The sequence below is a fragment of the Trachypithecus francoisi genome, unplaced genomic scaffold (assembly GCF_009764315.1).
Source record: "Trachypithecus francoisi isolate TF-2019V2 unplaced genomic scaffold, Tfra_2.0 Lachesis_group17, whole genome shotgun sequence".
In the NCBI taxonomy this organism is placed as follows: domain Eukaryota; kingdom Metazoa; phylum Chordata; class Mammalia; order Primates; family Cercopithecidae; genus Trachypithecus; species Trachypithecus francoisi.
In genome coordinates this window covers 24,032,159-24,060,130 of record NW_022681462.1, presented here as the reverse complement: position 1 = coordinate 24,060,130, position 27,972 = coordinate 24,032,159, and the positions used below count along the sequence as shown (strand labels likewise).

The 27,972-nt window shown below is 38.3% G+C and overlaps 1 protein-coding gene across 8 annotated transcripts in view; it reads right to left on the bottom strand.

Annotated features, from left to right (window-relative positions):
• The window catches only part of ALMS1 (ALMS1 centrosome and basal body associated protein), a 234,137-nt gene that overhangs the window by 158,525 nt on the left and 47,640 nt on the right, over window positions 1–27,972 (bottom strand). For all 8 annotated transcript variants that reach the window (XM_033175100.1, XM_033175107.1, XM_033175106.1 and 5 more), the window contains 3 exons: window positions 24,840–24,933; window positions 2,830–8,934; window positions 1,617–1,750 (listed from right to left, as the gene is read on the bottom strand). In XM_033175100.1, coding sequence (XP_033030991.1) covers window positions 1,617–1,750; window positions 2,830–8,934; window positions 24,840–24,933 — 6,333 coding nt within the window. The remainder of the gene's footprint in view (window positions 1–1,616; window positions 1,751–2,829; window positions 8,935–24,839; window positions 24,934–27,972) is intronic.

Here is a 27,972-nt window from a genome sequence, read left to right as displayed (position 1 = left end):
AATTTTTAAAAATAGGGAAACACAAATCACTGACAAAACTATGTACTTTTAAACAAATGATGCTAGGGTAGTGCTCACTTTGGCAGAATATATACAAATGGTGCTAAGAGAACCAATTGTCCATTTTATTATTCTCATTATTTTGTCAATTTTGTTTTTCACAAGCATATATGTAAAACCTAAAATCCAATCTAATTTGTACTTTTCAAACATTTTTCCAAAACTGTGAAAATCTAAATAAACTATATCACTGGAGAATAGTTTTCTAATAAACTTTGTATGAATCAGGCCATGAAATCCTTGTATGATAACTATATCAATTCTTACAGGATTAATAATAGCAATAATAGCTACCAGTTATTGAGTACTAACTAGATATCACATATTCTGCTAAGCATTTTATAGGCATTATCTCACATAATCCACACCAAAACCCTCTAAGATAGGCATTATTATATCCTATTATTAAGCAAAATAGGAGACAAAATGCCTTAACCACGGGAGAATGAATAAATTATTATGTAATCACACACTGAAATACTGTACAGTAATAAGGAATAAATGAAAACTATGCACATCTACATAGAAGCAGCTCAAAACCCTAAGACTGTGTGAAACACCCAGTTCTCAAAAGAATATGTATCTTATTGATTCCATCTATAGAGTTCAAAACCATACTGAAGAGCAGGAAAACCATTATATATCAAAATAAGAAATAAAAAAGATATGACTGGGAAAGGAGAAACAAAGAACTTCAACAGTATTTAGTAATGTTCTATTTCTCAAGCTGGATAGTCAATATACGGGAATTATTATTTACTTGCTGCTATTCTTTACATAAATGATTCATATATACTCTTTTCTACATATGAAATAGTTAATAGAAGGAAAATATGTACTGTTAAAATGAAAGTCATTTATACATAAGCTATTATAGCTGTGTACTCAAGCATTTAAAATAAACATTTGAAAATAGCTGGACTTCATTTAGATTTCAAGATACCACTTTCAAGACAAAATAAGGGTGATATTCAGTCTTCTCTGTTCTAAAAAAAATTGATAAAACAAGCAAATCAGTTCTTATTTTTCTAAGAAGATAAATTTTTCAAAATACGAACTTGGAATGAATAAAAACTTTACATATCTAGACTGTAAGTATCTAATACTTACATCTTAACTTTTAAAAAATTAAGATGCCAGCCTAGGCACAGTGGCTTATGCCTGTAATCCCAACATTTTGGGAGGCCAAGCCAAGAGGATCACTTGAGTCCAAGCGTTCAAGACCAGCCTGGGCAATGTAGAGAGACCCTGTCTCTGCCAAAAATTTAAAAATTAGCCAAGCAGGGTGGTACACACATGTGGTCCCAGTTACTTGAGAGGCTGAGGTGGGAGGATTCCTTGAGCCTAAGAGTTCAAGGCTGCAGTGAGCTGGGATTGCACTGCTGCACTTCAGCCTGGTCAACAGAGCAAGACTGTCTCAAAAACAAAACCAAAAAAGGCTCCTTACACTTTAGCCAAATATTATCAGCAATTCAAATGATGCCCAAGTAAGAGATCCAAATTCCATCACCCATTCTTTCATATTTACTTTTTTCATTTCCAGATTTCTTTTATACCTTGGACAAGTCAGTTGTTCTCCCATGACCAAACAACTCTGCCTTGATCTCTTCTACTTTCCTCCTGTCATCTTCATTTAATTCTGAAATGGAGTATCCACAATCATGTGCTAAATTGAACTTCAGATTCCAGGCTGGAGAGAAAGCATACACTTGAGATAATACAATGCAAAAGTGATAATTTGGCAACAATTGCAAGAACACAGAAGATCATCAATATATGCAATGTAATACACACCGCAATGCTTAGTATGTCTTCTTAACTATGACAACCTATCAGAAATTCTTGACAGAGATCATTTCACTGCAAAGTCTGATTTTCTTAAGCCATGCTCTATAGATAATTCTACAAAAAAGCCACTTTAAATCTGGTATTCAATCACGTTTATCTTAATCCTCCTTCTAATCAAGAGTCCCTTTGCCTCTCCCTTTAGTTCCTGCTATAATTACTCACAATTTATAAAAGTAATAAATACAACTTGGAGGGTTTTTTTTTTAGAATAAAAAGGTGCAAGGAACAGTGTAGGAAGTTAACCTCAAGGGAAGATTTCTAGGTAGGCCTAAATTGCTTTTAAATTGCCTCCCAAAATATATTCCCCATATTGTCTTACAGATTTTTGTTTTTAATGGAGTTCTATTAGAAAGTAATGAGATTTGTAAATATTCTCTTTTAAACCTCTAATCCAAGTTTTAGTATAAAATACATTGATTTTTTTTTTCACATGTCTGAGAACACCACCAAGAGTTTTATTAGAAAAGGGAAAGAGAAAATATATGTAGTTTTAGGACAAAAAGCAAATTAGAGCACAGCAAATTGGAGGCTTTTTCTGCCTTCACAATAAGGATACTGTAATGGGAGGATTAGGGAAACATGATAGCTTTAGGAGCTCAGGAGCCCAAGCGACCTCTTTACTCTCTGTCATACATCAGAATCTACTTCTCCTAAAAACAAGAACCTAAACTCAGGCTGGTACTAATACTGTAACTTAACTACATTATTGGTTAAATAGACTTTTATAGATTGTGAGAAGAAATATAATCACTCTAACAATTCTATTGGAAAATACATTTAGAACTCCAAACATCTAACTTCATTTTTTTTTCTTGATCTTGTTTTTATTTTTCATTGGCTAGGCTCCCTCAAATCATAAATATCTAACTTTAAATAAATTATTAAGCTATAACGTTTATAAGCCTGAACCTTTTTTCTTACCGTGTGCTCGTACCCGGCTTTCCTCTTCCTCTGCATTTCTGAGTATTTCTTTAGCATGATTCAGTGAGGATTCACATTGCAGAAGGTTTTTCACATGTGCAGCCAGTGAGTCTACACTGCTACCCCCACCATCCTCACTCTCGGACACACCCTCTTCCTCTCTGCTATCTGTTATACTTGTCTTGGGTGAAACATACGGAAAGAAGTTTAGAAGAACATCGGAAACTGATTCCAAAGACTCTGGTAAATTACTGTCCCACGAGCAGGAACCATTTCCATCACTGGCATCACTACTTGAATCACTTTTAATGACAGTCATCATAGGGATAATAATTTTATTCCCAATGGTTCCACTACACCCTTCAGGTTCAGACCTCATTACAGATTTGGCTGCTTGATATCGCCTAAGAGTTTCTTCTAATGCCATACTGACTTTGCTCTCTGCTTCCTGTAGAGGACTTCTAACTGTAGTTGAACTAATAAACTCCCAATTTTCAATGCCTCTCTGGCATTTCAAATTCGTCTGTGTGCCAATATCCTTCTGTATGCACCTGCTGCTTGGGCTTTCCTCTGTGAATGGCTGTCTCTGAAGCAAATCACCATTAGATACATCAGTGGAAGAGGGTTCTTTGAAGCAAACCGCCTTCTTAGATTGTATAAATGAAATATCACTAATATCTCTGAAAGGGGCAAGGGGAGCAGGAAAATTGCATCGTTTCAGTGCTATATTTTCTGCCTCCATCAAAAGTGTCCGAATTTCCTTAAGAGTTTTAGAACTATTTTCTGCATCCTGGATTTCTTCAGAGCCAAGATCTCTAAAACCTGCAGATTCTGGTTTATTTATAACAACTCTGTCATCAGCCTGAGAATTTAAAAGCACATCATTTGAGCTAACACTGGAGTCAGAAGAATTCAAATTATCTATCAGCCTTTGGACATGTTCTGAAACAAGCTTGTGATTCTCACCATGTGAGTAAGTACCAGAGGGAACTGTGTGTAATTCAGTAATTTGATCAGCTTGCCCAAAAGCACTTGAGATCTTTAGAGCATCTTCAGTTAGATGTCTATCTGGCGAATCCTTTTGATAGAAAATACCTGGTTTCTCTCGGTGTGAAAAGGAACTAGGAAGAGCTGTTGGTAATACTGTTTTCTGACTAGGTGGTCCAGGAATTGTTGAAATCTTCAGCACATCTTCAGTTACACGTCTACCTGGCAATTCCTGTGGACTGAAAATACTTGATTTCTCTCTGTGAAAATAAGAACTAGAGAGAGGTATTGGTTTTCCAGTATTCACATCAGTTAGTTCAGGGACAGCTGAAATCTTTAGAATACCTTTACTTTGATCTCTATCTGGCAACTGCTGTTGAAATAAAATATCGGGCTTTACTGTTTGAGAATAGGAACTATGAAAAGCTGTCTGGGATGGAGTCTTCTGGTCATTTGGTGCAATCACAGTTGAAATCTTGGGCTTCTCTATTTGTGAGTAGGAACTAAGGGTAGCTGCTGGAAACTCAGTTTTCTGGTCATGTGGTATGTGCACAGTTGAAATCTTGAGTTTCTCTTTATGTGAATGTGAGTAGGAACTAGACGGTCCTATTGGTATCTCAGTCTTCTGCTCTGCTGGCATAGAAACAGGTGAAATTTTCAGAGCGTCTTCTGTGAGATGACTGTCTGGTAACTCCTGTTGAGAGATAACACTGGGCTTCTCTCTATGTGAGTAGTAACTTAAAGGTACTGTTGGTACCTCAGCCTTCTGGTCACCTTGTCCAGGAACAACAAAAACATTTAAAGCTTCTTCAGTAACATCTGGCAACTCCTGCTGATGAAAAATACTGGGCTTCTCTCTATTTGAGTAGGAACTAGAGGATGCTATTTGTATCCCAGTCTTCTGGTCAGCAGGCCCAGGAACCCCTACTGCTTTCAAAGTTACTTCAGTAAGATCTGGCAACTCCTCCTGATAAGAAATGACAGACTGCTCTCTCTGTGGGTATGAATTAGAGGACAGGATGTTTATTCCAGTCTTCTGGTCAGCTGGTCCAGGAACTCTTAAAATTTTCAAACCTGCTTCAGTAAAACGTGGCAACTCTTGCTGGTAGGAAATAATGGGCTTCTCTCTGTGTGAGTAGGAAGTAGAGGTTACTGTCGATAACCCACTCTTCTGGTCAGCTGGTCCAGGAACATCTGAAACTTTCAGAGACTTTTCAGTTAGATGACTATCCAGCAACTCTTTTTGGTAAGAAGTATTAGGCTTTTCTGTATGTGAATAGAAAGAGGAGGTTACAGTAGATAACCCAGTCTTCTGGTCAGCTGGTTGAGGAACAGCTGAAACTTTCAGAGCTTCTTTAGTTAGCTGACTGTCTGGCAGGGCCTGTTGGTAGAAGACAACGGGCTTCTCTCTATGTGAGTATAAACTAGAGGATACTGATGGTGTCTCAGTCTTCTGGGCATCTGGTCCAGGAACAGGTGGAACTTTCAGAGCTTCTTCAGGTAAATGACTGTCTGATAGGGTCTGTTGGTAGAAAATGACAGGCTTCCCCCTATTTGAGTAGGGAGTAGAATGTACTGGTATTGTCTCAGTCTTCTGGTCAGCTGGTCCAGGAGCAGCTGAAACTTTCACAACCTCTTTATTTAGAGGACTGTCTAGCAGAGCCTGCTGGTAGAAAGTAATGGGCTTCTCTCCAAGTGCACTGGAACCTAAAGGTCCTGTTGGTATCTCAGTCTTCTTTTCAGAAGGTCCAGAAACAATGGAAACTTTCAGAGCCTCTTCAGGTAGATGACCATCTGCAAAGGCCTGTTTGTAGATAATAATGGGCTTCTCTCCAAGTGAGTAGGAAGTAGAGGTTATGGTTGGTATGCCAGTTGTCTGGTCAGCTGGTCCAGGAGCAGATGAAACTCTGAGAGCCTCTTCAGGTATCTGACTACCTAGCAATGCCGGTTGGTAGAAACCGCCAGGCTTTGCTCTATGTTGCGAGTAGGAAGGAGAGGTTACAGTTGGTGAGCCAGTTGTCTGGTCAACTGGTCCAGGAGCAACTGAAACTTTCAGAGACTGTCCAGGTAGATGACCATCTGGAAAGGCCTGTTTGTAGATAACAATGGGCTTCTCTCCAAATGAGCTGGAAGGAGAGGTTACAGTTGTTGTGCCAATCGTTTGGTCAACTGGTCCAGGAGCAACTGAAACTTTCAAAGCCTCTTCAGGTAGATGACTATGTGGCAAGACCTGTTGGTAGAAAATACCAGGCTTCTCTGTGTGTGAATAGAAAGTAGAGGTTGAAGTTGGTATCCCAGTCTTCTGGTCAGCTGGTCCAGGAACCGCTGAAACGTTCTTCACCTCTTCAGTTAGATGACTATTTGGCAACGACTGTTGGTAGAAAATGCTGGGCTTCTCTCTATGTTGTGAGTAGGAAGTAGAGGTTGCAGTTGGTGTGCCAGTTGTCTGGTCAACTGGTTCATAGGCAACAGAAATTTTCAGAGCCTCTTCAGTTGGATGACTATGTGGCAAGACCTGTTGGTAGAAAATACCAGGCTTCTCTGTGTGTGAGTAGAAAGTAGAGGTTGAAGTTGGTGTCCCAGTCTTCTGGTCAACTGGTCCAGGAACAGCTGAAACTTTCCGTGCCTCTTCAGTTAGATGACTACTTGGCAACGACTGTTGGTAGAAAAGTCTGGGCTTCTCTCTATGTTGTGAGTAGGAAGTAGAGGTTGCAGCTGGTGTGCCAGTTGTTTGGTCAACTGGTTCATAGGCAACTGAAATTTTCAGAGCCTCTTCAGTTGGATGGTTATCTGATAAGACCTGTTGGTAGAAAATACCAGGCTTCTCTGTGTGTGAGTAGGAAGTAGAGGTTGGAGTTGGTGTCCCAGTCTTCTGGTCAGCTGGTCCAGGAACAGCTGAAACTTTCTGTGCCTCTTCAGGTATATGACTAGCTGGCAAGGTCTGTTGATAGAAAATACCAGGCTTCTCTCTTTGTGAGTAGAAAGTAGAAAGTACTCTTGGTATCCAAGTCTTCTGGTCACCTGGTCCAGTAACAGCTGAAACTTTCTGAGCCTCTTCAGGTATATGAGTACCTGGCAAGGCTTGTTGGTGGAAAATGCTGGGCTTTTCTCTATATTGTGAGTAGGAAGTTGAGGTTACAGTTGGTGTGCCAGTCTTCTGGTCTGCTGGTCCAGGAGCTACTGAAATTTTCAGAGCCTCTTTAGGCAGATGACTCTCTGGCAAGGTCTGCTGGTAGAAAATACCAGGCTTCTCTCTTTGCGAGTAGAAACTAGAGGGTACTGCTGGTGTGTCAGTCGTCTGGTCAGCTGGTCCAGGGAAGGCTGAAACTTTCAGACTCTCTTCAGGTAGACGACTGTCTGATAACACCTGTGGGTACAAAACACTAGGCTTCTCCCTCTGTGGGTAAGAACTAGACTGTACTGTTGGTATCTCAGTCTTCTGGTCAGCTGGTCCAGGGCCAGTTGAAACTTTCACAGCCTTTTCAGTTGGATGACTATCTGGTAACTCCTGCTGATAGAAAATACTGGGGTTCTCTCTATGTGAGAAGGAACCTGAAGGTACTGTTGGTGTTGGGACAGTCTTCTGGTCAGTCAGTCCAGGAATAGCAGACATTTTCAGAGATTCTCTAGGTAGATCACTGTCTGGCAACTCTTGCTGGTAGAAAATACTAGATTTCTCGCTATGTGAGTGAGAATTAGAGGACACTGTTGGTGTCCCAGTCTTCTGGGCAGCCAATACAGAAACAGCTGAAACCTTCAGAACTTCTTCAGGGAAAAGAAAGTCTGGCAGGGTCTGCTGGGAAAAAATAATGGGCTTCTCTCTGTGTGAGTAGAAACTAGATGGTGCTGAGGGTATCCCAGTCTTCTGATCACCGGGTACAGGAACAACTGATAGTTTCAGAGCCTCTTCAGTTAGATGACTATTGGGTAAGGTCTGCTGATAGAAAGCACCAGGCTTTTCTCCAAGTGAAGAGGACACAGAGGAAGTAGAGGTTACAGTTGGTGTCCCTGTCTTTCCGTCAGCTGGTCCAGAAACAGCTGAATTTTTCAGAACCTCTTCGGGTAGTTGGCTGTCCAGCAAGGCCTGTTGGTAGAAAATAAGGAGCTTCTCTCTGTGTGAGTATGCATTAGAGGGTACTGTTGGTAGGCCAGTCTTCTGGTCAGCTGGTCCAGCAACAGCTAAAACTTTCAGACCCTCTTCAGGTAGATGACTGTCTGCTAACACGTGTGGGTACAAAATACTAGGCTTTTCTCTCTGTGAGTAAGAACTAGACTGTACTGCTGGTATCTCAGTCTTCTGGTCAGCTGGTCCAGGAGTGACCGAAACTTTAAGAGTCTCTTCAGTTTGATGACTATCTGGGAACTCTTGTTGGTAAAAAATACCAGGCTTCTCTCTATGTGAGTGGGGAGGAGAGAGTACTGTTGCTGTCCCAGTCTTCTGGTCAGCCGGTCCAGACATAGCTGAAACTTTCAGAGCCTGATCAGTTAGATGACCATCTGGCAAAGTCTGTCGATAGAAAAAGAGGAGGTCCTCTCCATGTGACTGGGATGTAGAGGATACTGTAGGTATTCCAGTTTTCTGCTCCACTGGGCCAGGAGCAGCTGAAACTTTCAAAGGCTCTTCAGTTAAGTTACTCTCTGGTAACTCTTGTTGGTAAAAAATACCAGGCTTCTCTCTATGTGAGTAGGAAGTAGAAGTTAGAGTTGGTAAGCCAGTTGTCTGGTCAGTTGGTCCAGGAACAGTTAAAACTTTCAAAGCCTCTTCAGTTAGATGACTGTCTGGCAAGCCCTGCTGGTAGAAAATACTGGGCTTCCCCCTGTGTGAGTGGGAACTAGAGAGTACTATTGGTGTTGCAGTCTTCTGGTAAGCTGGTTCAGGAATAGCTGTGACTTTCAGAGTCTCTTCAGTTAGATGAGTATCTGCTAATGGCCTTTGGTTGAGAGTATCAGTGTGTTGACCAGTAGTAGTTTCTAGAGGAGAACTTACAGTCAACTGAGACAGGTCCTCAAGGGACAAGGATAAATGAGATCCAATGTCTGAATCAACAGGAGTGGTAGTGATGCCTGACTTCAAGTTGGAATCAGTAACTTTAGCTATGCCTTCTTTAGAAGCATCTCCTAAAGAAAAAGAGATTTTAATATTATATAAAATTTTCTATTTTAAAATTCTATGTGCTGAAAAAAAGCAAGCTTTGAGCCTTTAAAAAGCTTCTAGAAATGAATCCTAAGGAAACAGCCATCAAAGGAGACAAATATTTGCACACAAATATATTAATTAGAAAACCAAAGTAAAAATATTTTAAATCTTCAACAACAGAGTAATGGTTATAAACAATAGTATATCCAGCAGATGAAATATTATAAGGATCTTAAAACTTGGATTTTTAGAGAATTATCAATGAGATGGGATAATGCTGTTGGGTCTAGGATTTGATTTCACCCCATTTACAATCTGTTATTGTGTCTTGTAGGCTAGCATAAGACATTAAGGTCTTCAGTCAGAGACAAAAGACTTTATGATCCCTGGTACAGCAAAGGATCATCGGCTTATTTTCATGGGTTCCTCTTGCACCCAAAGTCCTACAGGGGCAGTACAATATGGCCTACAGGGATGCTATGCGTGCAGTGAGTCTGAAGGACTCTCCCAACAAATGCACCCTGTATAATGTATATATATTTAAGTACATAAAACTGAAAAAGACTCTAAAGGTTACTCTGAAGAGTTTGAACTTAATTCCATATGGCATGGCAAGTTGTTTACAGTTTTAAAGTTTTCAAGATGAGTGAGAAGGGAATGTAAAAATCTGGGTTGCACAATCCAACGAACATTTCTATAGAAACGTTCTATATTTGCATTAATACAATAATTCTAAATGAAAGCAGTTTTAAACAGCAGTGCAAAGTAAGTGACTGCAACAGAAATGACAGGATTTGACAAGCTGTCCATTCATTCATTGTTCATTCAAAATACATGAATGCTTATTATGTGCTAGGTACTGTTCTACATACAGCAATAAACGAACAGATAAAAATCCCTACCTCACAGAGCTTATTTGTATTCTAGCAGAAGGAGGCTGACAATAAATTGGTAAAATATATGATGTGTCAGATGCTGTTAAGATGACTGATATACAGAGCAAGTATTATCCATACTTTACGTATAGGGAAACCGAGTTGCAAAGACGACCATGTAACAGTGCTTCTCAGTGTTGGGATCTTGTTAATTTGCAGATTCTGACCCAGTAGGTCTGGATGGGACCTGAAATTCTGCATTTCTAACAAGCTCCCCAGGGATGCCCAATGTTATTGGTCCTCAGACCACATTTTAAGTGAAAAGATACATAGTTTTTCTAGAATTGTAGGTGGGTAAGTGACAAAAACTGGTACTTTAACCCTTGAACTCTAAATCCAAATTCTGAGCTCTTTCCACTACAACTGACTGGCTTTCTGTGGCCACTGACGAGCTCCAAAGGAGCTGAATATGGAATGAAATGGGTAGAGGAGTGAATTTTAAAGTAAAGAACTAGAAGTATCAAGTATTAACTCTTCAAGAAAAGTAAAAATTTAAAAATGCAACATGCACTGTAACTTGAGAAGGAATATGGGTTACAAAATTTTGTGAGGTTCTTGCCTGCTGGGTCTAAAGAAAATAAGAAAAGTTTTTTGTGAGGAAACAGAACAGGCTCAAGAAGTTAATAAACCAAAACAGATTAACAAAACAAAACCTTGGTTTTCTAAATGATTGCCTAATTTCTCAAAGTTTTTACACCCCTTTGGCCATTACAAATTATTGGTGACACCATGAATGGGGACAAATGACATAAATAGCTAAGGAGTTAAGATGTACAGTCCAGGTCCTTGAAAGATCCGGAAGGTTACATAAGATAAGGTCTTCTTAACCTCAGGGGTAAAGGAAAAGATTAGTAAAGAAAACTGGAAGAACAACTATAGGTTAAGCTGTTAAAAGTGCAGGAGGAGATGCATGACATTAAAGAAGAATTCTTGTCAGTTCTATATAAAGTTAAGGAGATATATGTCAAACTGTCAGAAGAATGGTGATCACAAATCCACTAATTATGAATTTTAAAATATGTCTATGTAAGTAAGGAGTTCATGATGATAAATGGTATGTTTTTAGAGTGCTTATTATTCTCTCAGCCCTGGGAAAGAAGAATACACTAAGCGTGAGTGTTACAATATTATTATATACTGATCAAATCTTTGGAGATTCATTTTCAGAAGTAGGGGTGAGTTGAAGAGGTAAGTTTCGACCAAGAAGAGGAACATGGCTGCCAGAAAAGGACTATATTATACCAAAGTTGTATATTGGTCGGAACTGTATGCCTCCTAGAGATGACATTAAGACTAACAACTGGGTACAACTTACTCAAGAACTCTTCTCCATACTAAGGTGCTTAGTAACACAGAAGGCTTCCTTAGGTGATAAAGACAGTACGGTTTTATTTCCCCAAGTATATACTGGCATAAGAAGAATAAGCAAGCCCTTTATTTCTTACAGACAAAATGAGGTACAATTCCATACCTCCATTTTACATATGACTAAGAGCCTCTTACCAGTAATCGTTCCAAGTGAATTACTATGGGTGTTAATACCAGCACACACAAATAAATTACTATAGCTCTAATTTTGAGCCCTCTAATCCAGTCACTAATAAGTCTGTAACGGGGCTAGGAAGGTAGTGGGGAGGATGGTTAATGGGTACAAAAATGTAGTTAGAATGAATAAGCTCTAGAATATGATATAGTACAATAGGGTGACTACAGTCAACAATTACTTAGAACACATTTTAAATTAACTAAAAGAGTATAACTGGACTTTTCACAACATAAAGAAATAATGAATGCTTGAGGTAACAGATACTCCATATACCTTGATGTGATTATTGCATATCGTATGTTTGTGTCAAAATATCTCATGTACCCCATAAATATATACACCTACTATGTTCTTATAAAAATTAAAAATAAAAAAGTCTTTTAAAAAAGAAGTCTGGCAAAAGCACCTATTGTGTGTACAGAGAAGTAAACTCAAATTCATGTAGTTTTTAAAAAGACACCAGTGATATTTTAAATGGGTCTTTGTCATCATTGCTGTTATTTTTGCTTTCTAATTACTATATCATTTTTATAAGTTCCTAATTATTAATTATTGATAACTAAATAATTTTAATTTTGCTGTATTTGGTTAATCCCTCAGTAAACTCATAGATGTTTACTTCAACATTCATTACCTTAAACTATATTCTCTCATAACTAAACTATAACACAAGTATATCACAGTTCAAACAGGAATTTTTGATACTCTTATTAGCACAGCGGATGTAAATATAACCCTTCCAAAGTTCCTGCATACTGATAATTCATTAATGTTGTTCTGTTGATAAATGTATGCCATTTAAATAACTTGCAATACAAAATCAAGTTAAATGTAATAAAAGTGCTTAGTTTCAAAAGATAATAGGGCACTGTTTTATAACACAAAAATCACATATACAAGCTAACACTATAGCCTACAATTTAATTCCTAATTTTGTTGTTGCTATCACTAAGTTCTTTTTCAATGTGAAAGCAGGTATTGTTAAGTTAAGTGCGTTATACACTCTTCCTCATTCCTAAGTGGGCAGGGGTTTCAAAAAGCTAATGAACTGCTGGTGTTGTGAAAAGTTCATGAACTCGGTACTCAAACATCAAATCCCAAACACTACTTCCTAACAGAATAACCCTGGGAAAGTTATACCCTCGTCATAGTAATGCCCAGTCATCAAACCACCCTGATAGGTGCCCCCCTAACTCAAAGAAGTTCCCTCTGGGACAGTAGAAGATGTAATTTCAGATCCTGCTTCTAGGCTCCTCATCTTTAACAGAACCCTTCAAAGTCCTGCCCCAAACTAAAGTCCTCCCTTACTCTGAGCCACACTCAGGTTCCCTCCCTGCCCTGAGTAACTTGCATCTTCAAGGGAGAAGATACCCAACAAATAACAACCTAAGGTAGTAAGGTTAAACAAAAGACTGGGCGTCAATAAAAATTATGGCAGGAAAACTAATAGAAAAATCAATTAGGTTTAGAGGCAGGGAACATAAACCCCAATACCCACCAAACAACATAAAGTTAAGACATACAGGCCATTCAAGTCATAGAGACAGCTTCATGTTAGAGATCAATAAAATAGTGATAAGATACTAATCCATAGGCTTTCATTACAACTGACACATAGTCAATGAAATATGATACTTACATTTATTTGATCCACTTTCTTAAGAACTGATCCCTGCCAAAATACAAAACCTACCATCTTATTCTACCCCTCTCCAGGCCACCCAGGCACATTAATTCATTTAATATTCATCGATTCATTAAGCCATTCAACAGATACTTATTGAGCAGCTTTCACGGCCAGGTGCAAAAATATATATATTACCAAAGCCCCAGCTCTACCCTCAAAGAACTTAAAGTCCTGTGGGAGATAGAAACAAGTGAAAAAAAGCAATTACTAAATTCAGTGTAAGGGCAGTGATTAGGGAGGTTGTTTATCTGGCTCTTTCTTAAAGAGTCATGGTGAATAGCAAAAAACAGAAACATTTTCCTGAAAGACAGCAAAGCTCAGAATGAAAGGATAAAACTAGAAATGAGGCAAAAATGGGCATAGAAAGAATAGGGAAGCATTCCAAGTAGAGAAAATAGCATCTATGAGATCAAGGAGACAAGAGGGTCTAGCATCACGAAGAAATGACAGTAGTTCACTATGAAAAAAGAGGCAAGTATAAGGCTACGAAGGTAAGCAGGGACCTTCTACTATGTACTAAGGAGTTTAGAATTTACCCTGAGGTTAACAATGGAAAGCAAGAACTCCAAACTAGGAAGTGACATTATCAAGTCTGCCCTGTAAACAGACTATTTTCGCTTAATACAAAAAAAAGAGTGGCAGAGATGATGATCAGTTTTCCATTACTAATGCAGTAATCCAGAAAAGAGAATGGGAGTCTGATAGTCAGAATCAACAGGATTGAGTGATTGGGCAGGGATGAGGGTGAAAGAAGAATACAAGTTTCTAGCTTGGCTAATAAGTAGACACTCATTCCCTGAAAAGAAATAGAGAAGGAAGAGTAGGTTTAAAGAGATGATTGGTTCCATTTTTAAAGTTCTGACATTAAGATGCCTTTGGGACATCCAAATGAAGACATTCCACAGTAGTCAGATACAAACATTTGGAGTGTAAGATATATCTAGATAGAGTCCTACAATTGGAAGTCATCAGTCACAGAAAATAACTGAAGACCTGGGTGTTGATATTACCTAGGAAGAAGTTAAAATCCTTTCTTGCACAATGCATTATTTTCTACTATGTCACTACCTGGTGCTGTAAACAAGCTGAGGCAGCCAGTACCGTACCACTAACTGATGAACTCTTAAGTTAGGAAACAATCATCGAGACTCTTTCATGCCTTTATCATATGCCAAGATTTGTGTTAAGTATATAATAGAAATTAAATTGGTGCCCTCTCTGAGAAAGAATTTGGATAAACTGATGGTGTATATGTTTATGGTAAGGTTATAAAGGCATTCAAAACTTCAGAAACAGAGAGAACAATATGGAATGAAGCTATCAAAATCCTCTTAGAGAAAGTGGGACTTTGGGCAAGTCACTTAATTTCTGTAAGTTTCATTTTGCTCAGATAGCAAATAGAATAATAGCAGTGCCCATCATAAGTCAGATACAAATATAAAACAATATGGCATAATAATACGATAAAAGAATCTACTGTGCATACCTAATCCAAAAATCTGAAATCCAAAATGCGCTAATGAGTAATTCCTTTGAATATCACATCAGCGGTCAAAAAGTTTCAGATTTTGGACCATTTCGGATTGCGGATTTTCAGATTAGGGACGCTCGACCTGTATTATATAACTAATGTACATTACAATAATAATATGTAAAATGCTTAGCAATGTGAACAAGCAATAACTGTCAGCTATTATTAATAGTTCAGGATGGGGACTACATATTTTAGAAAAGTTAGGAAAGTTTCATGGCATAGGTGTCCCCACATTCTGTGGCTTGAGATCCCTGAGTTTATTCAATATTGCCTGAGAAAGATCTTTACCTCGCTTCCCCCATATGATTATTTCTACCAACAACCAAAGACAATAGCACATCGAAGTCAAGTTTTTGAAACTCCAGTTGTCTTCTGTTCCCTGACAAAATGACACAAATTTGCTTTTCCCTCCATTTCCCTAGAAACCAAAAGCCAATCAGATAAAGACTGAAAGGTAGAAAGTGAAAGGCAGACTGGCTAAGGACCTCCAGACTGGAGAACAACATGGCAATTACTTTCTCAGTTTTCTTTTTAACTGTCATATCTGAGGCTGGACTCTGGAGAGGCCTACTATGTGGAACTAAGGTCAGAAATAGAAATAGGAATAGGAATAGTGGGAAAGAGAAAGGGAAGGAAGGAGGGCGGAAAGAAGTCCAAGCAAAGCCTGCTGTCTATGGCCCAAGGACCAAGAAACGGGCAGCCCAGCAGACTTAGCAGATAGTCCCATTTCCCCACACCCTACTCCAACCCAGCAGCAACAGGTAAGCTTGCACCACCTGAACTGTAGTGCCAGCAGAAACCAGGTAGAGAGTCCCAATAGATTTGGCATCTCCCTGTCCTCTAGCCAGCAACAAAAGGAGACCTAAGTCCACCATCTCCTAATTCTCCTGTGGTAAAAGGCAGCCCAGGTAGGCACTTTCCTTCCCCAGTGGCACTGGCAAAAATTGAATGGGAAGTCCACTAGCACTGAGAAACCCAGAGAGTAGGTTCAAGGAAATGTTCTCCATCCCAGGGCCCAGCATCCTACCTAGATGCATCAGGAGGCCTAGAAAAGCATTTTCTAACTCCATGAATGCCATCAACAAGAATCAAGTGGGTGACCCACTGACACCAGGTGGTCCAGGGGCAGGCCTAGGGAAATGTTCTCTACTCTATGGGTTAGCATCTCCCCCTTTCCACACAGCAGCAGCAGACCTTGAGAAAGACCATTCCACCTACATAAGCATCACCAACAGGGACTGAGTGAGAGCCTCAATGGTACCACTGAAATAGACCAGAATGCAACTCCCCTGAAAACTAAATTATCTTCGGGATCACAGCCACATAAATAGGCCAGAACCTACATGGAAAACCTAAATAGAGCAACTGCCTGCTAAACAGAAGATTATAAATAGGAATCAAAGTCTCCTAACATAATATCCAAAATGTCCAGGATATAATTTGTTTTTACCACTAAGAACCAGGAAAATCACAAATTGATTGAGAAAAGACAATCAAGGCTGGCTGTTGTTGCTTACGCCTGTAATCCCAGCTCTTTGGGAGGCTGAGGTGGGTGGATCACTTAAGGTCAGGAGTTCAAGACCAGCCTGGCCAACACGGTGAAACCCCATCTCTACTAAAAATACAAAAAATTAGCTGGGTGTGGTGGTACACGCCTAAGATTCCAGCTACGCGGGAGGCTGAGACACAAGAATCGCTTGAACCCAGGAGGCAGAGGTTGCAGTGAGCCGAGAGAGAGAGAAAGAGACAGAGACAGAGTGTGTGAACGCGATAGAGAGGGAGAAGACAATCAAATGATGCAAACAAGATGAGTTAAATTCAAAGAAATAAAGTCTGAAAACATTCCAAATTTGACGAGACATAAACTTATAGATTAAAGAAGGTAAGTCAGCTCCAAACAGGAAACCCAAAGAAATCCACACCAAGGGCCGGGCTCCGTGGCTCACGCCTATAATCCCAGCACTTTGGGAGGCTGATGCAGGCGGATCACTTGAGATCAGGAGTTGGAAACCAGCCTGGCCAACACGGTGAAACCCCATATCTACCAAAAACGTAAAAAAATTAGCCAGGCGTTGATGGCACACACCTGTAATCCCAGCTAATTGGGAGGCTGAGGTAGGAGAATGGCGTGAACCCGGGAGATGGAGCTTGCAGTGAGCCGAGATCATGCCACTGCACTCCAGCCTGGGCGACAGAGCGAGACTCCATCTCATAAATAAATAAATAAATAAATAATAAAAATAAATAAAGTGAAATTCTAAAATATGTTCATGAAACCCATAGTAAGGCAAGACAAGAGAAACAGGAATAAAGTGAAAATAAATAAAAAAATTGCAGACTTAAGGCATAATAGATCAATATTAACTTCAGGTATAAACTGTCTAAATAAACAAACTACTCCTGTAATCCCAGCACCAAGGAGACCAAGGTGGATCACAAGGTCAAGAGATCGAGACCATCTTAGCCAACATGGTGAAAGGCTGTCCCCACTAAAAATACAAAAATTAGCCAGGGATGGTGGTGTGTGCCTGTAGTCCCAGCTACTCGGGAGGCTGAGGCAGGAGAATCGCTTGAACCTGGGAGGCAGAGGTTGCAGTGAGCCGAGATCACACCACTATACTCTAGCCTGGTGACAGAGCGAGACTCCATCTCAAAATAAATAAACAAACAAACTAAAATACAGATATTAGCAGAGTGGATTTTTTTTAAATGACCCAATTACATGATGTCTACAAAAAAATTCACTTCAAACATAATGACATAGGAAGATTGAAACTAAAAGACAGATAAAAAGGCTGGGTATGGTGGCTTATGCCTGTAATCCCAGCACTTTGGAAAGTCAAGATGGGAGGATCAGGCTTTGAAAGGCCAGGAGCTGAAAACCAGCCTGGGCAACATAGCAAGACCTTGTCTCTACACAAAAAAAAAAAAAAAAAGAAAAAAGATTAGCTGGGCATGGTAGGGTGCATCTATAGTCCTAGCTACTCAGAGGGTGAGACAGAAGGACTGCTTGAGCCTAGGAATTCAAGGCTGCTGTGAGCTATGATCATATCACTGCACTCTAGCCTGAGCAACAGAGTGAGACCTTATCTCTTAAAAAAAAAAAAAAAAAAAGAAGAAGAAGAAGAAGAAGGAAGAAGAGGAAGAAGGAGGAGGAGGAGGAAGAAGAAGAAGAAGAAGAAAAGGAGGAGGAGGGGGAGAAGAAGAAGAGGAAGAAGAAGAAAGAAAACAACTATTATGTAGGAGTGGCTATATAAGATAATCTTCAGAACAAAGAAAATTACTAGGGACAAAGAGGAATCTTACATAATGATAAAGGATCAATCCACCAAGAAGACATAGCAATCCTAAATGTACATGCAACAAAATCCAGTGTGACACAGTAAAGGCACTAAGAAATGGAAATGGAAACTGAAGAGGTAAGAACTAAATCAGAGTAAGAATTTAAACAAAATATCTGTCCTTTTTGGTATTTTCTATTGGCCTCTTTCTGCTATTGTATTCCATGAGGTACTATCCTTGACATTTTGCTTTTCTCTCTACCAATGCTCCTTCAGAAAGCTTAAATACTCTTATGGCATAATTTTAATCATAAATTATTTAAGATCTTCCAAATCTGTATTTCCTATTTCCCATTTGTTCAACTGGCTTTGAAGACACTTCAAACCAAATGATCTCCTGACAAATCAAACTCAGTATGTCCAAAACTAAATTGACTACCCTGCTTTCTAATGGTGTCACCAATTCTTTTTCAACAATCCAGATCCAAACTTGTTTCCAATTTATCTTGTAATTTAAACTATTCAAATTATGTTAAGTGTAGCTACTTTACCTGATATGTAAATTATCTTTACTCATACTTTGGAGCCAATTTGAGATGAAGCTCGGCAGTCACTTTCTGCTTGTTATGAAATAGGACCCAGAGGTTTGCCAATAAGAAATCAGGGCAACTAATATCAAGGGACCATTTCAATACAATATGAATCAAACATGGACATAAATATTTCTTTCATTTGCCTCCTCTTCACCCTATTGATGAGGGAGGGATTCCTGCTTGATGGTTCTGGATTGGCTAAATACAACACTGGACAGAGGAGACTGACAGTATTTTATTAGTCACATATACTCACAGCTGGGGAAGACACCAGGTCATGCAGGGCCACATGGGGGTTGTACATGTGAACAGAATGAGTAAACAGAAACTATGGGAGGCAGCCTTACAGTAGCAAGAAGAGAGGGTGATTTTTTTTATTTCTGTAGGAGGATGTGACTGGCTTGTTTGAATAATTTCACAGGTTAGCATGGGATGGAAATCTATTAGGTTGAGTACCAGGAATCCCTCCCTCATCAATAGGGTGAAGAGGAGGCAAATGAAAGAAATATTTATGTCCATGTTTGATTCATATGTATTGAAATGGTCCCTTGATATTAGTTGCCCTGATTTCTTATTTTTTATTGGCAAACCTCTGGGTCCTATTTCATAACAAGCAGAAAGTGACTGCCAAGCTTCATCTCAAATTGGCTCCAAAGTATGAGTTAAGACAATTTACATATCAGGTAAAGTAGCTACACTTAACATAATTTGAATAGTTTAAATTACAAGATAAACTGGAAACAAGTTTGGATAAATTAGAATACAGTTGGTCTCGTTGATAGAAGAACTGGCTGTGTAGGAAGCCTCTCCCACAGAGGGGAGGGCATATCTGGCAGGTAAACTTGTGGTTAGGCCCTTTGAGGACCTCGTAATTTCAGATGTCAAGACTGCGCATAATATTAAATCTTAATGTCAGCCCATACACCACAACACTATTCTGAGAGATAACTGAGGAGCTCAGGATCTTACTGGTAGAAATGAGATGTACCATTTTAACCAAATAATTAAAATGGTACACCTGTACATCAGTAGATATAATACATAAGGTAAGGCAGAACGGAAGGGATGTCATGGGAGAAAGGCTGCAAAGAAAGAACACTGGCTGTTGATGTTTGGTAATAAGAGAAAAAGAAAGAACACAAGAAGCAACCGACCTGTACCCAGTCCCCACTTACAGAGTGGAAGATTTATTCCAAGCTGAAAATACTAAGCTCTAATCACCCCTACCCCAGCTCACTTGTAGGTGGAGTGAGAGTCCACTCCAGGAGAGGCAATCTAAGTGCAGGGACTAACTACTGCCCCTTTTAGTATCAAAATCATAGAGAAGGGGTGTGTTATTCCAAGAGAAGTAGACTAATGAACCTGCCCCCAGATACAGAGCAGTGCCGCAAAGCTTCTACCCAGGAGAGGCAAGCCATAAGAACAGAGAGCTCCACACATCTCCATAAGGAGAATGACTTTATTTGAAACACAGCATAAAAAGCTCAAGCCTAAGGACACTGGCAAAAATAATGGAGATCTTGGTGGTGAGCAATTAAGAACTAATCCAAACCAGACACTAAATAACTAAACAACAAAAATATCAAACATTACCAGCCCAGAGAAGGGATAAATATCCAGAGTTGCAACAAGATACTATCCAAAATGTCCAGTTTAGAACAACAGAAAAGTAAGACATGCAAAAGTAAGTGTGACCTCTTCACAGGGGGAACAAAATAGGCAAATCTGCCTTTCAGAGGGCCCACGCATTGGGCTTAGCCACTAACAATTAAAAGCAGCTATTATAAACATGTTCAAAGGGAAGAAAAGTATGCTTAAAGAATTAAAGGTAGGTATGACGGCAAAGTCACATCAAATACAGAATAAAAGACAGAACTTAGAAAATAAAATGGAAATTCTAAGGCTGAAAAGTACAGTAACTGAAGTGAAAAATTCACTAGAGGCTCAACAGTAGATATGGACAGACAGAAGAAAGAAATCAGCAAACATCAAGATAAATGAATAGAGATTATGCAAACTGAAGAAAAGACAGAAAAAAGAATAAAGAAAAACAAACAAAGGCTTAGAGACCAGTGAGACAGGATTAGGGGTGCTGATATATGTGGACTGCGATGCAAGAGATGATAACTGGGGAAAAACGAGAAAGAAGCAGAAAAAATCCTCAAAGAAATGATGGTTGAAAACTTCCCAAATTAGATAAAAGATATTAACTATATATCTGACAAGTTCAGTGAGCTCAAAATAGAATAAACACAGAGATCCACAGGGAGACATATTATAACCAAGATACTGAAGTGAAAGACAAAGAGTGTATCTTGGAAGCAACAAAAGAAAACAAATTACATACAAGAGAACATGAATAAGGTAATAGCTGACTTCTCATCCAAAACTATGGAGGCCAGAAGATAGTGAACAGGCATATTCAAAGTGCTGAAAAGAAAAAGACTGTTAACCAAGAATTCCAACCCCAGCAAAACTATCTCTCAAAAAGATGAAATAAAAACATGCCAGATACACAAAAACAGGGAACTTGCAGATCCACCATACAGAATATAGAAAGTTCCAAAGGCTGAAAAACAAGTAACACCAGATAATAGTAACATTTTCATAAGAAAACAAATAGTGCTAGTAAAAATAATTACATTGGTAACTACAAAAAGACATGCTTCATTTCCTGTATTCTCTTAACTGATTTTAAAAGCAATTTGAAAATATATAAAGCAGCTGGGCATGGTGGCTTACATGTGTAATCCCAGCACTTTGAGAGGCCAAGGTGGGAGGACTGCTTGAGCCCAGGAATTCGAGACCAATAATGTAGTGAGATCCCATCTCTACAAAAAAATTTTTTTGAAAAATTAGTTCAGTGTAGTGGTATACACCTGTGGTCCTCACGACAGAGGAGACTGAGGCAGGAGGATCACTTGAGCCCAGGTTAGAGTGAGCTATGATCATGCCACTGCAATCCAACCTGGGCAACAGAGCAAGTCCCTAACTAAAAAAAAAAAACCAAAAAAAAATGTATGAGTAGTATACATAACAATAATGACACCAAAAAAAAAAGAGGGAATAGCGCTATATAGGAGTACAGTTTCTGTATCACACTAGAATTAAGTTAGTATAAATCAGAAGCATATTCTGATAAGATAAATATTATAAGCCCCAGAGTAACCACTAAGAATATAACTTAAAAAAAAACCACCTAGAAAATCATTTTAAAAATTAAACTGAAAGTGTCATACTAGAAAATATTCACTTCATGCAATAATTAAAGAGGAATAGAGAAGAAAAAAGACACAAGACACATGAAAAACCAAATGCAAGCCAGAAAATGTGAATCCAATCACATCAATAATGACATTAAATGCAAACAGATTAAATAATCATATCACAAGGCAAAAATAATTAGATAGAATTTTAAAATTAAAAACCCAAGATTTAACTATATGTTCTTTACAGCAGATACATCATTTTTTATTTAAAAAATACAAATAGGTTGAAAGTAGAGTGATTTTAAAAGATAAACCATACAAACAGCAACCATAAGAGCCGAAGTGTCTATTCTAACCTAAGACAAACAGACTTCAAAACAAAAAAAAAGTTACTCGGAATGAGGAACAATTTATAACAATTAAAAGGTCAATTCTAATTAGTTGGACATGATGGCACACGCCTATAGTCCCAGCTACTCAGGAGGCTGAGGCATGAGAGTCACTGGAACCCAGGAGGCAGAGGTTGCAGTGAGCCATGCACTGCATTTCAGACTGGGCAACAGAACAAAACTGTCTCCAAAAAAACAAAAAGGTCAATTCATCAGGAATATATAACAATTATAAACATACATGGATCTAACATCATAATGTCAAAATATGTGAAGCAAATCTGAGAGAGAAAAAAAGGGAGAAAGACAAACAATAAGAGTTGAAGACTTCAATACCCTCCTTTTGAAAATGGAGAAAACAGTCAGAAGACCAACAAGGAAACAGAAGACTTGAACACCTAAACCCAACCCAACAGAGCTGAGAGACATCTATAGAACACACCGCCTAACAACAGCAGAATACACATTCTTCTCAAGTACAAACTGTACATTCTATAGAATAAACTACACGCTAAAACATAAAATAAGCCTCAATAAAACTTAAAAAGACAAATCATACAAAGTATGTTTTCCAACAAAAATTGAATCAGGTGAAACATAATAACAGAAGGAAATTAAACAACACATTCCTAAATAACCAAAGGGTAAATGCAGAAAAATCACAATGTGAACTAGAAAATAAGTTTAGATTAACTAAAACTAAAATATAATAAGCCAAAACTTCGGGCATGCAGCTAACACGGTGGTTAGGAATTTATCAGTTTTTACACATACTTGTAATAATAAGAAGAAAGAGCTTAAATCAATAACTGTACACCTTAAAAAAAAAAACAGAAAAAAAGCACAAACTAAACCCAAAGCAAATGGAAGGAAAAATAATGACTAGAATGAAAATAAATGAAACAAAAATCAGAAAAGAAAAATAAAGATTAGAAAAAATAAAGAAACCAGCTTATTTGAAAAAATCAGCAAAATTGACAAAATTTAACTAGATTCACCAAAGGGAGAAAAAAAGGAGGGGAAAACTTAAGTTACTAAAATCAGGAATGAAAGAGAGGGCATTGTAGCTAACCTTACTGACATGAAAGGGATTACATGGGAATATTATGAACAGATACATGTAAACAGATAGCCTAGCTAAATAGACAAGTTCTATTTAAGACACAAATTGCAAAAGCTGATTCATGAAAAATATAAAACCTAAATAGACTTATGGCAAGGAAAGAGATGAAATTAGTAATTTAAAAACTTCCTACAAGAACAGCCCAGGTAGTTTCACAGTAATTTCTATTCAAAAACAATTAATACCAATCCTTTCCAAACTCTTCCAAGTGAACCTGCCACCTCAGTCTCCCAAAGTACTGAGATTACAAGCTTGAGACACTGTACCTGATCCAAAATTTTATTTACTCCAGTAATTTTTATTCAATTTCTACCATCCAATCCCAGGGCTATTTAATGGATTTCATCACCCTTCAAACTGTTCCTCATTTAAATCTACTTATTCAATCTAACCAAAATTGCCTATTCTTCTAGTGCTCTCAATAACTTATTCCCACCTCATCTAATCAACATCATAAACAAATCTTTGGTCCTTCTATTTTCTCCTAGAATAACAACTCTTCTGGCTTCTCTTTCCCTATGTAGGCTGAAACCAATAGATGATCAACTCTTCTCTCTTTGCCTGCTGTCCTTCTACCATACCCATTCAATGTATTCCTGAACCAAGGATCGATACTGTAATTCATCATCTCCATTCCTGAGTGTTAGCAGGAAAAACAAATCAGAGATTCTGTACAGGCTGACAACATTATAAAATCATTATCACTAACCTGAGCTGACTTCTCAGAATTGCCCTCCAATCCTTTTACTTTCCCTTGGTCAGCTCCATCTCAAATTCACTTCAACACAAACTATAAGTCTTCACCAAACCACTCTCCTCAAAGCCTCTAACCTACTTCCACCACTACTCACCTCCCTCAGCAGATAATCTTGCTTTTACCTCAAAACTGATTTCTCTCAATTTCCTCTCTACAAACTTATTTGCATCCACTCTTGTCATCTTGGGCTTAATCAATTCCTTTTTCCCTTCAAGACACACAAAGGAATAAACAGATTCTAACATCAGACTCCTCCATATAATTCAGTTCTAAATATTGTCATGTAGAATGCAATGAAAAACCAAATGATTCCTCTAATAAAAGATCAGCGGATTTGTGATGGTGTGAATGTTTGTGGCCCCCCTGAAAAGTACAGGTTGAAATCCTAATCCCCAAGGTGATGAAATTAGGAGGCAGGGCTTTTGGGAAGTAATTAGATCATGAAGACACAGGCCTCATGTTTGGGATTAGTGTCCATCATAAAAACGATTCCAGAGAAACCCCTTGCCCCTTCCACCACAGGAGGGCACAGGGGAACATGTCATCTATGGCAAACAGTCCCTCAGAAGACACTGAATCTGCCAGCACTTGATCTTGGAATTGCCAGCCTCTAGAACTGCGAGAAACAAATTTCTGTTGTTTATAAGCCACACTTAAAGTATTCAGATATTTTTGTAATAGCAGTCTGAGGAGACTAAGACAGGATTTCTAAACACATCTAATCTGAAGTATAATTATTACAGATATTAAAAAATAAAAAAAAGACCTAATAAAATATTTTTTCAAAAGGTATCCATAAGTAGGACATTTACCATCTCCTTTTTCTACATACCTGCTTTTAAATGTTTAGGAGCCTTTGGCACAGTGTCAGGAGACATCCTCAACATTCTGAGATCTGAAGAGTGATATTCCGACTCTCTTGTTAGCTTATGTGGAACAAATGAAGGCAATAAAAATAAAAAAGACTCATTAATGCCCAGATTAGAATGACCCACCTATGAAGAAATGAAGAAAATATTAATTTCAAACTTCATCTGCTAAAAATAATCCCTCATTTTTATAAAGATGAACACTGAGAAGTTACACTAGTTACTTAAGATCATAATCTCAAACCTTCTGAATTCATATATAGGTCATATCTTGTTGGGTCAACTCTGAGAAGACTCTATAAATCATCCTGAGGGCTTAGAAATCTGTCTACATAAAATATCATAGATAGTATGTCTAGTAAGTGTTGTTACTCAGAAGTTTGCTCCTTATGATCATTGCAGAATTTGAACCACGGGATTATTCTTGACAAGCTCAGGTATTTCTTTTTAAGGTAGAGAGGTGCACTGTGGGCAAGAAAGAGTAAGAAGGAAAAAGAAACATGAATATTTTCTAGAAACTCACAAATGTTTAGAAGGAAAATGACAGTATCAAAGAACTATAACTGTGATCAGTTACCAACAAGCATAAGTCCTCAAACTTCTTAAAACAAAAGTAATGGAGACTATAAATTGGTAGTGAAGTAAAGGTTAACTGCTCAAAAAGAAGTTCCTAATGTTTCATCAGGTCACAAGTCCTTGCTAGAAAAGAAATTAGAAACCAATATTGGTGACATTAATACCTAAACATGTACAACTTTTCACCAAATTCACAGTGCACCCTCACATAAAAATATATATCAATTTTAGGTTGCCTTTATTTCCCTAAAAAGATTATTTCAGTCACATCTTCTCAGGATGAAGTCTAAAAATGTACATAAGCATGAATTTTTCTATCCTCTTTCATCAATTTTTCATTGTGTAGTAATGAACATTCTTAGGAAGCCGTGTGAAGTGTGGAAATGAATATTCCATATCTATTTCTATATCTATATCTACTGCCCATACAGGTTTCTCTAGACCAGTGCTTTTCGACTGGTGAAGATTTTGTACCCATCAAGCAACATTTGACAATGCCTGGAAATATTTTTTGCTGTCGTAACTTGTGATGGGAGAGGATGTTACTAGTATCCAGTGAATAGAGGCCAGGGATGGATGCTGCAAAACATTCTACAATAAGCAGGAAACACGCCTCCCACCATAACAAAGAATTATCCAACTCAAAATGATAATGCTGCTAAGCCGCCCTGCTCTCCACATAGCACAAAGTTCTTAGTTTTCAATTACCTCCCTCCTACAGGAAACTTTTTTGAAGTACAGCCTATATATATATACACACACATATATAAATACACATAAATATACATAAAGATATATGCATATATATAATATGCAGTCATGTATCACTTAATGATGTGGATATGTTCTAAGAAATGTGTTGTTAGGCAATTTTGTTGTTGTGCAAACATCATAGAGTGACATACACAAACTACTACTGTGTAGCCTACTACACACCTAGGCTAGTGGTCTAGCCTACTGCTTCCAGGCTACAAACCTATCAGCATGTTACTCTTCTAAATACTGTAGGCAACTGTAAAACAACGGTATTTGTGTATCTAAACATATCTAAACATAGGAAAGGTACAGTAAAAATACAGTATTTTAATCTTAAAGGACTACCATCATATATGCAGTCTGTAATTAACTATCACAGTGTGGCATGACCATACATAATAGACACTTGCGAGAGAGTGTGTGTTTATAGTTTACAGCAGTTTTTCTTCTACAGCTTTCAAACACAGAAATAAAGAAAAATTTTGATTGCAAGCTTGACGTCAAAAAATTTCATTATGTTAAAGTTTCAAAATACAGAACTATTAAAGTAGGTAATACCGGCCAGGCACGGTGGCTCACACCTGTAATCCCAGCACTTTGGGAGGCGGAGGCAGGCAGATCACGAGGTCAGGAGATCGAGACTATTCTGGTTAACACGGTGAAACCCCATCTCTACTAAAAATCCAAAAAATTAGCTGGGCGTGGTGGCGGGCACCTGTAGTTCAAGCTACTCAGGAGGCTGAGGCAGGAGAATGGTATGAGCCCGGGAGGTGGAGCTTGCAGTGAGCTGAGATCATGCCACTGCACTCCAGTCTGGGCGACAGCGGGAGACTCCATCTCAAAAAAAAAAAGTAGGTAATACAAAAGAAAATGTAAAATGAAAATTATAAGAAGTATTTATTTAAGAAACCAGCAGATCTTCATTGCTAAATGAACATGGAAAGAACCAGAAGAAAAAGAAATCAAGATTAGTTTATCTTCCCAATGTTTAATCAACAATGAAGAAAGAATGAAAGATGACCAAGAAACCAGAAAAATACTAATACCTTTCATAAAAACTCAGAAACTCTACAAGTGAGTCTAATTTTAGGAAAAACATGAGTTATTTTGCTATAGGGCAAGTTGAATTTGGGGTGATGACAATGTTCACAAGAAAACATGCAAAATAAATTAGACAAATATCAGGGTATAAAAACAGAGGTGATAATCATCCACACAGAGACAGGCAACTAGGTCTCCAAAGGTGGGGGGGTAAGAAGAGGAAAGAAATCTAAGGCTTAAATCTTAAATAATTTTTAGAGTTAAATGGCCAAAACAAGAGGTACTAAAATAGCATATTAGGCCTGGCGCGGTGGCTCACACCTGTAATCCCAGCACTTTGGGAGGCCGAGACAGGTGGATCACTTGAGATCAGGAGTTTGAGACTAGCCTGGCCAATATGGTGAAACCCCATCTCTACTAAAAATACAAAAAATTATCCAGGGATGGTGGCAGGTGCCTGTAATCCCAGCTACCTGGGAGGCTGCTGCAGGAGAACTGCTTAAACCTAGGAAGCGGAGGGTGCAGTGAGCTGAGATCGTGCCCTTGCACTCCAGCCCGGATGACAAGTGCGAAACTCTATCTCAAAAAAAAAAAAAAAAAAAAAGCATATTAATTATGTGCTGCTACCAAGAACAAGGAGAAAGAAAAACAAAATAATGATAGAAAGTAGGAAACCACCAGAGACTCTAATAGTCTAGTTTCAGCTAAGTGAAGAGAACTAAC